Source organism: Myotis daubentonii, chromosome 6 (genome assembly GCF_963259705.1).
Source record: "Myotis daubentonii chromosome 6, mMyoDau2.1, whole genome shotgun sequence".
NCBI lineage: Eukaryota > Metazoa > Chordata > Mammalia > Chiroptera > Vespertilionidae > Myotis > Myotis daubentonii.
This window is the reverse complement of record NC_081845.1, coordinates 47,155,189-47,168,843: the sequence shown is the minus strand read 5'-3', so window position 1 is coordinate 47,168,843 and position 13,655 is coordinate 47,155,189. Positions and strand designations below refer to the sequence as shown.

At 39.3% G+C, this 13,655-nt stretch overlaps 1 protein-coding gene across 4 annotated transcripts in view; it reads right to left on the bottom strand.

Annotated features, from left to right (window-relative positions):
• MMS22L (MMS22 like, DNA repair protein) overlaps nt 1–13,655 on the bottom strand; it is a 110,852-nt gene that overhangs the window by 73,035 nt on the left and 24,162 nt on the right. For all 4 annotated transcript variants that reach the window (XM_059700892.1, XM_059700893.1, XM_059700894.1 and 1 more), the window contains exons 10-13: nt 12,046–12,219; nt 6,140–6,202; nt 3,531–3,650; nt 80–306 (exon numbers count right to left, since the gene is read on the bottom strand). In XM_059700892.1, the coding sequence (XP_059556875.1) occupies nt 80–306; nt 3,531–3,650; nt 6,140–6,202; nt 12,046–12,219 (584 nt within the window). The remainder of the gene's footprint in view (nt 1–79; nt 307–3,530; nt 3,651–6,139; nt 6,203–12,045; nt 12,220–13,655) is intronic.

The following is a 13,655-nucleotide window of genomic DNA, read 5'->3' as shown; positions in this document are numbered from 1 at the left end:
AAGTTAACTTAAAAAATACAAACAGTAACACTTCTCCAAAGATATAAGTGAACATGATAAAGAAAAATCTGGTACACACCTTCCTTTGACTTGTTTCCAAGGATGAGGACTATTGTTCTTCATGGCTTTCTTAACGACTTTTGCCAAAATGCAAAGGAAGATGGTGTAACTACTTCTGGATTTACAAAGGTCGTAATCTTGTTTATCACAACAGCAGGTCTTCACCATTTCTAGCATAGACAAGGGTGACTTAATAATATTTGTGAGGCCTTTCAAAGGAAGCCAAGAAATACTGAAAGAACTATTCTAAAAGCCAAAAAAGAAAACAAATATTAAGTCACTGAGTAAATCAAAATGGAAAGCTGCAAATCCCAATTAGCTCAGTAAACGTCTGACTCATCTTAATCACAAAAATTACACAGCCATTACCACATATTCCCCCCAAAATAAAAATTCCATGAAAGCACAGAATATGAAGGGATATTCAAATTCCTGGATTATCCCCCAAAATGTCTTTAACAGTTGGTTTGTTCAAGTGAGGATTCAAACAGGATCCATACATTGCATTTGGTTGATGTAAAACTTTTATTCTGTAAGTTTCCCAATCTATGGTCATACAATTTATTTTTATGTCCAATCATTTACAGTGTAGAATTTCCTATATTCTAAGCTTAGCCACTTGTATCTCCCTAGTGTCATTTAATGTATTTTTTTATCCCCTATCCTTTCTGTGAATCGGTGGCTGTATCTAGAAGACTGATTAGATCACATAGAAATTTTTAAGAATCTTTCACTGGTAATAGTGGCTACTTCCTATTGCAGTTAGTAAAAAGGCACATAAGCTCTGACTATTCTTGTTGATGATAAGACTGAGCATACTGTGAGCCTGGTCTGTCCATTATAGTGATCCCCACCAGCCTTTTAATTAACAGTTTCAGCAGCCATTGATGGCCAATGCCCAGATGCTCTATTTCATCAGATGGACAAAATAGTGATTTATTAATTCTATCACTCTTTCTGAATTAGCTCATCAGGAATTTGGTTACTTTAAAATATAGTTTAGCTCTGGCTGGTTTGGCTCAGTGGATACAGTGTCGGCCTGCGGAATGAAGGGTCCAGTCCTGGGGTTCGATTCCACTCAAGGGCATGGTTCAATCCCCAGTGGGGGGTGTGCAGGAGGCAGCCGATCAATGATTCTCTCTCATCATTGATGTTTCTATCTCTCTATCCTTCTCCCTTCCTCTATGAAATCAATAAAAATATATTTAAAAATATATACACACACACTAGTAGCCCAGTGCACGAAATTCATGCACAGGGGTGAGGGGGAAAGGGGTGGGGCCAGACCCCTCAGCCCGACCTGCACCCTCTGTCATGTTCAGGGACCCCGGCCGCTCCTGGTCTAGGCACAGGCCTACAGGCTTGGGGCAGCCTGGCTCCCGAGGCCCCATTTTATCAAGAGAACAAAGTCGGCGTTAGTTACAGTTATCACCGAACCCAGTACAGTGCATCTGTGCATACAACTGCCTCGTTCATGTGCCTGCTTCGCCCTACTGAATTATTAACATCTTGAGGACATAGCTCCGTCTTATCCTGCTCCACCTTCAGTGCCTGGCCTGGTGCCAGGGACCTGAGAGGGTTTGCTGAGTGAGTGAATAATGAGTGAGTGAATGAGTGAATGAATGAGCGAGTAAGTGAATGAGCAAGCAGCTACGGGGCAGGAACTTCTGCCGCAGAAGTTCCCGGCCCGCTCCCAGCTGCCTGATGCCCACACCGGGAAGTTCCTGTCCCGCCACCCCTCTCCTGGCTGCTTTGTTCCTGCTCCCAGTGGCCCGGTGCCCCTCTTCCGACTGCTTAGTCACCGCCCTGCTCCCAGCGACCCAGGCCCCCAGCCACTCCTTCAGCAGAGGCCAGGGCAGAAGGGAAGCTTGGGTTCCTCCATCGAGGGGGCAACCAAGCCTCCTGCTTGCTCCAGCTCTGTGACTACCGGACACCAACTTAGTTGGGTTAATTTGCATACAATCGCTGATTGGCTGGTGGGGCATGGCTTGGGGCATAGCAAAGGCATGGTCAATTTGCATGTTTGTCTTTTATTATATAGGATATATATATGTATTGGACTTTCATTTATTTACAGTTTTCAGAATGAGGGTTTTTTTTTCCTTCTCCAGAATGTTTTAAAGCATCATAAACTTAAGGGTTTAAACATATTTGATGTTTTAATCCATAGCAGTCATATTTCTTTCTTACGCCCAAATTTACCCAGCATTGGGCAATGAGAGCACCTTCAAGCTGGCTCCTGTGTGCTTTTGACATGACTCCAGTTTACTTTGATACCTTTCCCTTTCAGTTTTGACAAAATACTAACCTAGACTCACCTTTTACAAATTCTGCCTCAGAACTAGATTCAATCATTCATCATGCTTCAGAGAAAGGTATTTTTTTCTCATTTTTATTAAGCTCCATTATGTACAACCCAAAGTTTTAATTTACTTCTAAATATTCCATTTCCATTTTCTGTCTTGAGGGGTTATTTATTTATACAGAAAACCAAACATTCCACATCTTCTCTCCATACATTACAGGTAACTAAATCCTCTAAGTCTATCTTTCAAATTTTTATCTTCAAAATTTATCCTCTCCTTTCTAAATCAATTATCTGCATTTTAGGTCTCTTACTGCATTATTTGCGTACACTACTACACTGGACTACTAACTTATCTGCACCCAATTTATGCACACCATTTTTCAGAAAAACTCTCAAACACATTCTTAGTATGCCACATTCTTGCTATCTCCCAAATAAATCACAATTCAACTGGATGTTATCTTCATACTCTAGCCCCTGACTACTGTCTCTCTAATATCCTTATTTCCTGTCTCTCTCCATAGTCATCTCAGACCCAGCACTTAGAACTCTTAAACCTGGTATAAACAGGTATTTTTTTTCATGTCTCTATACATTTGTTCATATTTTCTTTTTGCCTGGATGCACTTTTACTTCCGTATTTGGAAAATGCCACTCATTCCCTAGGCCAAGTTTAAAATTATGACTTCATAAAGTCTTCCAAAAGTCCATACGCTGGATCAGATATTCCCTTTTCTGGAGTTCCAAGGTATTATCAATTTTGTCCACAATATATCTGTCCAAATAGCGTATAGGTTACTCAAATGTCAAGATTGCATCTTAGTCAGGACAGAGTTAATTGTTCAATGTGTTGCAAGCAATCCAGTCATTAAAAAATACTTATAAATAAGGATTAAAAAAAAACATCTTTCTGGTATAATTTCAGCTACTTTGCTTACTGTCACTCTTAAGAGAAGAGACACCAAATGCTCTGTTCCCTTAGGACAATGCTCTAGTTAATGTTTGTGAAAGATAAAGTTATTCTTGAGCTATTCTAATCTACTTTGAAAAATTAACGTTTTAAGACAAATCTATAACTATTCACAATTAAGCCATAAAAATATTCCTCAAATATCATGAAAAAATTCTTCAAATTTCTGGTACAAATTCATAGTTTACTCACCAGGTTCTTACTATAATATTCCCATAGAATGGTGACAATTGTAATGTTTGGCTCCCAGAAATCACAAAGTGTCAAACAACAGTGCAGATACATTCGTAATTGCTCTTCTAGTATACCATCCTAAAAAATAAACTTAAATTGTGAAGAAGTAAATGGACTATAGCAACATATTATCATCACATGATATTGCATTAAGTAACCTGCTTTTAAAAAGAATATGAATACATATCACCAAATCATACCTACTTTTATCTTCAGACCAGAAAGTCTAAGTCAGCAAGGTATATGCCTAAAAATGCTTTAGAGACTATTAATATATTCAGCTTAATGAAAATTATATAACTAAATTTGATTTTTAACTCAATTACTGAAAAACTAGAGGTCCGATGCATGAAAATTTGCGTAAGAGTAGGCCTTCCTTCCCCTGGCTGCAGGCACCAGCTTTGCTCCCAGGCTCCAGCACCTGGGACCTGCTTCCCTCTGGCGGCCAGCAGGCAGCCGGGACCTGGGCAGCTTCTCTCTGGCCCCAGCTTCAGCTGGAAGGATGGCCAGAAGGACGTCTGGTCTAATTAGCATATTACCCTTTTATTATTATAGATTACAATAGCTGTTTCATGATTGAATGGTGTAGGAAACTCAGAGATTGGAAAAGAAACCCAAACCAGAAAGAGGTAACAAAAATGATTTAATAATTAAGATGTATACAAATCCTAAGATCATACTTAAGTACTAGGTCAAATTCTTTTTTAAAAATGTTTTTATTGATTTTTAGAGAGAGAGGAAGGGAGAGGGAGAAAAACATTGATGAGAGAGAAACATCGATCAACTGCCTACTGGGGATCAAACCTGCAGCCTGGGCATGTACCCTGACAGGGAATCAAATCCCTTACCACTTGGTTTATGGGTTGATGCTCAACCATTGAGCCACATCAGTCAGGCTAGGTCAAATTTTTTATAAGAATATAAGAACTGCTCTTTAAAAAAATTTTTTTTAAATTGATTTCAGAGAGGAAGCAAGAGGGAGAGAGAAACATAAATGATGAGAGAGAATCTTTGATCGGCTGCCTCCTCCACACCCCTACTGGGGATTGAGTCTGCAACCCCAGCATGTGCCCTGACCTGGAATGGAACCGTGACCTGGTTCATAGGTCAATGCTCAATCACTGAGCCACCTTGGCCAGGCTAAGAATTGCTCGTTTAAAAACCAGAGGATTGGCAGAGTACATATGTTTTAACTTTTAGGAAGTGCAGCAGGAGAAAGAACTTTTCTATGGAAAAGAAATGATGATAAATTCTCCTGCTGTCCCTGAAGAGTATAGGTATATCGATCTTTATCCATATGAACCTATACAGCCTTTTAAGGAATGCTGTCAGAGCTGAAAGTAAGCTTATGAGGTTCCTAAGCTATTATAAGGCATTAAGGTCAGATTAACAGCTTTTGTAAATAGCAATGACCATTTTCAGTGATTCCCTATATTCTTGAAGTAAAAAATACACGCAAAAAACTTTGAGTTACTAAGTCAGTATATTCTTAAAAACAACAACGAATAAAGCCAGTTAAAATGACATAGAAAAAATAAATATAAACAAGAACTTTTACAATAATTGGGATAATAGCTCTTTTGTTTCTGATACAACTGCAGTATGTAAAGGTCTTTGGATTTCTAAACTAGAAATCTTAGCTCATACTTAGAAAATTTATAACTAAATGCACTTAACATGTTTCACCTAAAAATATTAAGAGTTAAGAGATAACAGGGAAAAGAAAATGTCAAGCTATTAAAATGATTCTCAAAGATATGGCTATAAAATAAATGTGTGTGCATATGTCTGTGTGTTGTGTGAGTGCTATGTATATAGCAATCTTTTACTACCACATTTCCTTTTTATTCTTCTTCAAGTTTTAACAATCTTTATTTTTAACAGAAAAGTATTTCCCAAATTAAAAAAATTATTTACTAAAAATTTTCCTTAAACTCTTACATAAATTATATGACAAAACTGTATAGAACTACAATACAATATGTTTAAAAGGAGGTCAAATCTAACCTGTGGGCCATGAAGCACTACATTAACAGCTCTGCAGAAAGAAAAATGATAAGGTATGAAATGAAGGCTCAAAAACTAGGACCTTATCAGCTAGAGTATGATTCAGGCCTGTAAGACAAATTGCTCAGCAAGGCAAGTCCCCTTCCTGCTGTGATGAGAACAGAGCTGAATTTCCAATGTCACTGACTATCTCCCTCATCGTGTCTCCTAGACCTGGTATTATACAGTCGAGGAATGGCTTAGAGTTCTGAAGCATCTACTACTTTTTTTTTAATACATTTTGTCAAAGTCACCAACTAGGATAATTATCTTTGTCCTTTAACTGGCAACTCAGTGAAAAAACTAAAAAACCTTCAAAGGATAGTCACTAATAGGAACTATTATATGTTGACACTTCATTGATAAAGATTTATGATTTCTATCACAGGTTATTAGTAAATAAACTAAGTATGTTATTTAAATCATCAATAAGTTAAGATTGCTTGGTTCTTACAAATAAATTCTGTAACAAAAATATTTGGCAAAGCCCACAAATTGTCTCACTTTAAGTGAGTGCATACCGGAACATTGATGGACCTTTTCAGCAGTTCTTCTACAAAATTCCAATTTGATTCCATTTGTCTCTAGGAAGGGAGAAAATATTATTGTATCAAAATTACTGCTCATAATTATAAATTAAAATTATGATATAGCAAGTTAAGCGTGAAGTACAAACATTCTATCCAACATAAGACCTCACTACAACTTCCTGAATGTCTAAAATTACTTGGGCACAGTTGGTTGAGACTCAGTAGAAAAATTTACAACTATCCCAATCCAATATAGTCCTTGTAAGTCGTTTCATTTATAAAATTATACATGTTTTAACAAATACTTAATTTTTGCTGTCAGATGTAATCTAACAGAAAAAAAAAAAGCAGCTTTTATTTATTTAATTTTTTTGGAGTTTTTATTCCCTGATTGTTGTTCCTTCCTTCTGGTACTTTACTCACCAGAGACTTTTTCCTTCATTTTATGCATAACAACCTCAAGACAGTCTACTCCAATAAACAAGTAACTAAAAAATTTACACAGAAAATAAAGAAAAAATTTACATAGTACTATCTCTTATTTAGGAGATGGTCATTTACTAGAAACATCAACTATCTAAAAAACTCCCCAAAGGAAGAAAGCCAAAAAGAACTTTCTCAGAGCCAAAATATTTCACAATGGCTAGAAACGGAAAGTGACAAAATGTTTCCAAAAGAAAAGCCTGCAGACCTCTCACAGGATACTAAGTCCACTGACACTCACTCAGTGTGTACACTGCAACACTGATGCCAGGAGACTAGCATGTCTTGATTCCAGGGGGAGAGGAAAACAGAAACTCCACATTTGGTATTTCCTTGATCTCTGCATTATGTACCCTTGGCTAATTTTAATTTCAATCCTTTCTCTGTAACAAACTATAGCTGTGAGTATAATAGCATTCAGTAAGTTCTGTAAGTCCAAGTAAATGATGTAGTTTTGGGAATTCCTGAGCTTGCAGTTGGTGTCAGGAACGAGATCAGCCTTGAGGACTGTCCCCTAAAGCTTAGTAGTTGACCCTAAAAGTTTCTCAAAAAGGAGACCCTTTTGTTCTTTCAATACTACACATATATGTTGTTAGAGTCTTTGCATTATTACTTTCTCAGAAAAATCTTACCGATTTCAAAGATAACACAATTAAGTCTCAGAAAGATCATATATGTACGAGTCAAATCCAAGTTGGTCTGGCCCCGGAGCCAGTGTTCCTTCCATTATACCAAGTTATCAGCAACTGATCTTCTTTTCCTAACAAGCCTTCCCTCAGCTCTGAGCAATTTACTTTTCTATCATTCTGTACAAAGAAAACAGTACCACTAGTCCCAAATAGGCAAGAACATGATAGGGTTGATGTTTTTGCTTCATAATTTGAGTGTGAATGAGTATATTTCAATTATTCTGTTCTATCAAGGCATTTGAATCACATGAATTATAAAGGAGTGTAATTGTTGGCCAAAGAATTTCAACTCTATGGATCAATATTGTGGTTACATGTTAAAAAAAGTAAGCTATAACTCAGAGGAAAGAATGGTGACTGTATCATGCCAAAATCAAATCTGAGTAAGAGAATGTCTCAAAATACTGGTATTTCTTTCAACAGTGACAGCATTTTTTTCTTTTTCTTTCTGTATACTAACTCCACTGAGGAAAAAACAAAAGTAGGGAGTCATGGATTTGGGACTGTGTTTTACATTTCTTAGCCCACTATCAAAGTTAACACCAGGAGAAACCAAGATGGCGGCATAGGTAAACACATGAAATTGCTGCCTCGCACAACCACTTCAAAAATACAATTAAAAGACAAAACGGACATCATCCAGAACCACAGGAATACTGGCTGAGTGGAAATTCTACAACTAGAAGGAAAGAGAAAAGCACACTGAGACTCAGAGGAGGTGCAGAAGTAAAGTGCAGAGGTACAGAGGTGCGCGAGGAAAGGGCTGGAAACTGATGACGCGGTTGTCTTTTTCAATCGGGAGGGAGACACAAGCTCCCGACTGCCCTGACTCCAGTTCCGGGTGAGTCTCTGGGGACCCAGACTCATAGAGAGAGAAAGTGGACTGTGTGACATCAGGTGGAACTCGAGAGTGGCTTTCTCTCAGAGATGCTTACAGTGATGACGGGGACACTGAGACCCGGGACCTCTTAGGGTAAGACTGAGAATCAGGCATAGCTGTTTGCTCCGCCCTGTTGATTCCTTGAGACCCCGCCCCACCCAACCTGTGGGCAGAGGCTTTTGCATATGAATGGCCTGGCCCTTTGCAATCTGAAAATTACATAACAAACTGCAGCTGGGTTAGAGAGACCCAGAACATCCAAAAGAAGGCCCAAGGCCTCACAGCAGCTTGCATTGCTTCACAGCTGGGCATCATCTGGGCAGCTCCAAATCCCAAACAATGAGGAGGAATCTGCAGATCTCTCTGTAGCTCCTGCTCAGTAGCCTCAGGCAGAGGCTAAATTAGCACCTCCTTAGAGATCCAAGTGCCAATGTACCCAGTGGCCAGAGTTGGGACCATGCAGATTAAAACTCCTCAGATCCAAAAGGGACACACTCAGGGGCGGACTCAGTGAGCACCAAAGCCCCACTGAAGTAAGTCTTGCACCATAAGGGTGTCTCCAGCACAGAAGTTCTCCCACCATAGACACAGCTGATTCTCACAGCCAATTGGTCTGGAGGTAAATTCCTCACACTGATATCAACTACAATCAAGGCTTAACTACAACAAGACTGTGCACACAGCCCACAAAGGGGTGCACCAAGAGTGTCCACCTTGGGGAGACTGAGCCACTGGGCCCTATAGGACACCTAGCACACAAAGCCACTCTATCAACACAGGGAAGCATAAAAAATGCGGAGACAAAGAAACAGCTCACAAATGACAGAAATGGGGGAAAGCAAACGACTGGATATAGAGTTCAAAACCACGGTTATAAGGTTTTTAAGGAATTTTCTAGAAACCGCTGATAAATTTAGTAAGACCCTCAATAAGTCTAGTGAGACCCTCGAGTATATGAAAAAGGACCAACTAGAAATTCAGCATACACTGACTGAAATAAAGAATATTATACAGAGATCCAACACCTGACTAGAGGATTGCAAGAATCAAGTCAAAGATTTGAAGTAAGAAGAAGAGAAAACACCCAACCGGAAAAGCAAAATGAAAAAAGAATCCAAAAATACGAAGACAATGTAAGGAGCCTCTGGGACAACTTCAAGCGTACCAACATCCGAATTATGGGGGTGCCAGAAGAAGAGAGAGAGCAAGATATTGAAAACCTAGTTGAAGAAATAATGACAGAAAACTTCCCCTACCTGGTCAAAGAAATAGACTCACAAGTCCAGGATGCACAGAGAACCCCAAACAAGAAGAATCCAAAGAGGACCACACCAAGACACATCATAATTAAAATGCCAAGAGCAAAAGACAAAGACAGAATCTTAAAAGCAGCAAGAGAAAAACAGTTAGCTACCTACAAGGGAGTACCCATACGACTGTCAGCTGATTTCTCAACAGAAACTATGCAGGCCAGAAGGGAATGGCAAGAAATATTCAAAGTGATGAATAGCAAGAACCTACAACCAAGGTTACTTTACCCAGCAAAGCTATCATTCAGAATGGAAGGTCAGATAAAGAGCTTCACAGATAAGGAAAAGCTAAAGGAGTTCATCACCACCAAACCAGTAATATAGGAAATGCTGAAAGGTATTCTTTAAGAAGAGGAAGAAGAAAAAGGTAAAGATAAAAATTATGAACAGCAAATACATATCTATCAACAAGTGAATCTGAAAATCAAGTGAATAAATAATCTGATGAACGGAATAAACTGGTGAATATAATAGAATCAGGGACATAGAAAGGGAGTCGACTGACAATTCTCGGGGGGAAAGAGGTGTGGGGGTACGGGAAGAGACTAGACAAAAATCGTACACCTATGGATGAGGACAGTGGGGGTGGAGGGGAAAGGGCAGAGGGTGGGGTGGGAACCAGGTGGAGGGGAGCTATGGGGGGAAAAAAGAGGAACAACTGTAATAATCTGAACAATAAAGATTTAAAACAACAACAAAAACAAAAACAAATAAACATAAAAAAACCTAAACACCAACCTGAGCTTCGGCAGAGATGATATGTCCATGAACCAGAAATCTAAAAGAGCCCCCACCCTCCACTTCCAGTGAACTAGGTAACCTGGTGTAACTCTCATTTTAAAGTTACATTTCACACCTTTTATCTGCTCATCATTTAAGATGTTTCAGAGACAAGCATCAGCTGGACTGACCGACTATATTATGTTATGGGCAAGGGATAGCTCTGTCAAACTGAAGCTTACAATGCTCAAAGGTAATTTTTCTCTGTAAATTATATTTCCTTTTAAAGCAGATGATAGAATTGTAAAAGGATAGCATACTCTCATCTAGTTTGAAAGAAAAGTATGAAACAGAAATACAAGAAAACTGAAAGCCTCTAGTATGAGAAGTGAGATACCAAATTTCCGTATAGGCCTATATTAAGCACTTGGCAAGTTTTGTGATTTAAATCCACATATAACGGAAGTCCATTTACAGTAACTTTAAAAAAAAATTAAGTATATTGAAACCTATTTAAAATGTAAAGGATTTCACATTCATCTTCAGGGCACAGCAGTCCACATTTAAAAATGAAAGCAACTCTATGTTTAACACAAGACCAGAGGTATTTCTTTGCTGCAGAACATATGACTAACCATTATTACTTCATATCATCCTCTCACACTAGATAACTCTTTAGTGCAGAGATGGGGAACCACTTTTCTGCCAAGAGTCATTTGGATATTTATAACATCATTCTCGGACCATACAAAATTACCAACTTAAAAATTAGCCTGCTATATTTGGTCAAACATTTAATTAACTTACCCCTAATGCCTTGGCAGGGCCACACCAAGTGATTTTGCAGTCCATATTGAAATGAAAAAGCTAAGTAAAGACCTTAGGATTATACGTAAATTTTTGAGTTCTTTAATGTTGTTCTAATATTCTAATAATTAAAAGATGTGAAACATTATTACTCCACAAAAATATAAAGTGATACTATAGTAATGGTAACTGTTAACATATATTGAGTATTTACTGTGTATCAGCATGGTAAAGACTCAGGTACAGAAACAAAGGACATACAATCCTTCTCTGAGAAGTTCATTCTATTGACCTTGTTCAATTTATGGTAGAATTCTTAAATGCATTGATACCAAGCTGTGTTGAACTTCTCAGAGCACTTTCTGACTCTACTTTATCTTGAGATCGCCTTAACAAGCTGTTTACTAGGGGGATCTACTATAGAACTTCTTGAGGCCCTTTCCATTTCTCTTACACAATGTCAACACTAATTGCCCCTCAGGTTCCATGAAGATTTCTCAGCTGACTCTGTTCGATATTCCAAAAAGAAGAAAATCTGTCAAGTCCAACAAGAAACATGTCAGGACCTCCAGATTTGAGGTCCAGAAATCTGAATTTAAAAAACCTCACAGGTAGGTCTGGAGAAATATGCTTTCCTTCTGGTAATCTTAAAGATTTTAGAAATAGAGGGAATCTTTCAAAAATCCATTCCCATGATCTCTGGATGAGGAAACAAAGGCCCAGAAAGTTTTAAATAATTTACTGAAGGTCACATAACCACTTGGTAGCAGAACCAGAACTAGATCCCAACTCTTCTACAAATTGCTTTCTTAAACAATAAAAACATAAAGATTATGCTTTTTCAAGATGTTTACAGAAAGGTCTACAGTTTCTAGATTCAGAAACTGAATTTATCTGTACAGGCTAATGACCTGGTTTTGCTGTTGTTTCTGTTCACTTACTAATTTGTCTACCAAAAATATGTATTAAGTGATCATACAAGAAAATTAAAAAAAAAAAAAATCTTACCATTTCATCTGGTGCTCCATGGCGATCAAATTGGTAAAGTGATGCTACATGAGTAATAATCCACAAACTAAAACCCAGTGGATCCCTGGACTGGATATCAGGCACAGGTTTTCTTTGCTCACTTGACGTTTCAAAAAGTGTTTTAAGTAGTTTATTCAACCAGCTCCAAAACGGCTATAGAGACAGAGGTAATATGACTCAGTTAAAATATTGATCCAATAACCTTTGACTTGGGTGTGTCCCTCCATTTTTATAATCAACTATACGTGCAAAAGAGAATATAAAATATATAAAACTCAAAGAATAATAAAAAAAATACCCATGTTAAGAATTAGAACATAAATAGTATTTTTCTTTTCCCATCCTGGGTAACCACTATCCTGACTTTTATAATAAATCATTTCCCTGCTTTTGTAAGTTTTGCCACATCTACACAAATAAAAGAGAAACATGCTAATTGACCATACCTTCACTGCACCCAAGCCATGCCCACCAGCCAATCAGAGCAACTATATGCAAATTAACCCAACCAAGATGGCGGCCGGCAGCCATGGAGCTGGAGCAAGCAGAAGGCTTGGTTGCTCCAGCGATGGAGGAAGCCAAGCTTCCCGCCTGCTGTGGCATCCACAAAAGGCAACAAAGTTTCAATTATAGAAGCTAAATAAATCCCAGATACCTGCTTCCAGCCAGCCTCCACTGGGAGCTTGGGTGGTTGGGGGCTGTGGCCAGCCTGCAAACAGCCATCAGCCCCTCACCAAGGCACCCCAATGGGACCCCCACCCTGATCCGGGACACCTTTCAGGGCAAACCAGCTGGCCGCCACCCATGCACCAGGACTCTCTCGAGGGGTCCTCAAACTTTTTAAACAGGGGGCCAGTTCACTGTCCCTCAGACCGTTGAAAGGCCGGACTATAGTTTAAATAAAAACTATGAACCAATTGCTATGCACACTGCACATATCTTATTTTGAATTAAAAAAACAAAACAGGAACAAATATAATATTTGTATTTGCATGTGGCCCGCGGGCCGTAGTTTGAGGACCCCTGCTCTATCCTATATAATAAAAGGATAATATGCAAATTGACCCTAACAGCAGAGAGGCTGGGAATGACTGGTCACTATGACACACTGACCACTAGGGGGCAGATGCTCAATGCAGGAGCTGCCCCCTGGTGGTCAGTGTGCTCCCACAGGGGGAGCTCTGCTCAGCCACAAGCCAGGCTGACAGCTGCCAGTACGTCGGTGGTGGTGGGAGCCTCTCCAGCCTCCTCAGCAGCGCTAAGGATGTCCGACTGCAGCTTAGGCCTGCTCCCCACTGGCAAGTGGACATCCCCTGAGGGCTCCCAGAAGGATGTCTGACTGCCAGCTTAGGCCCAATCCCCCTAGGGAGCGGGCCTAAGCCAGCGGGTGGTCATCCCCCGAGGGGTCCCAGACTCTGAGAAGGCACAGGCCCGGCTGAGAGACCCTCCCGAGTGCACAAAAATTTGTGCACCGGGCCTCTAGTCTATAATTATAAAAGTGTAATATGCTAATTAGACTGGATGTCCTTCTGGGCGTCATTCCGGATGTCCTCCCAGATGAAGCCAGGGCTGGAGCAAAGCCCGGGTCC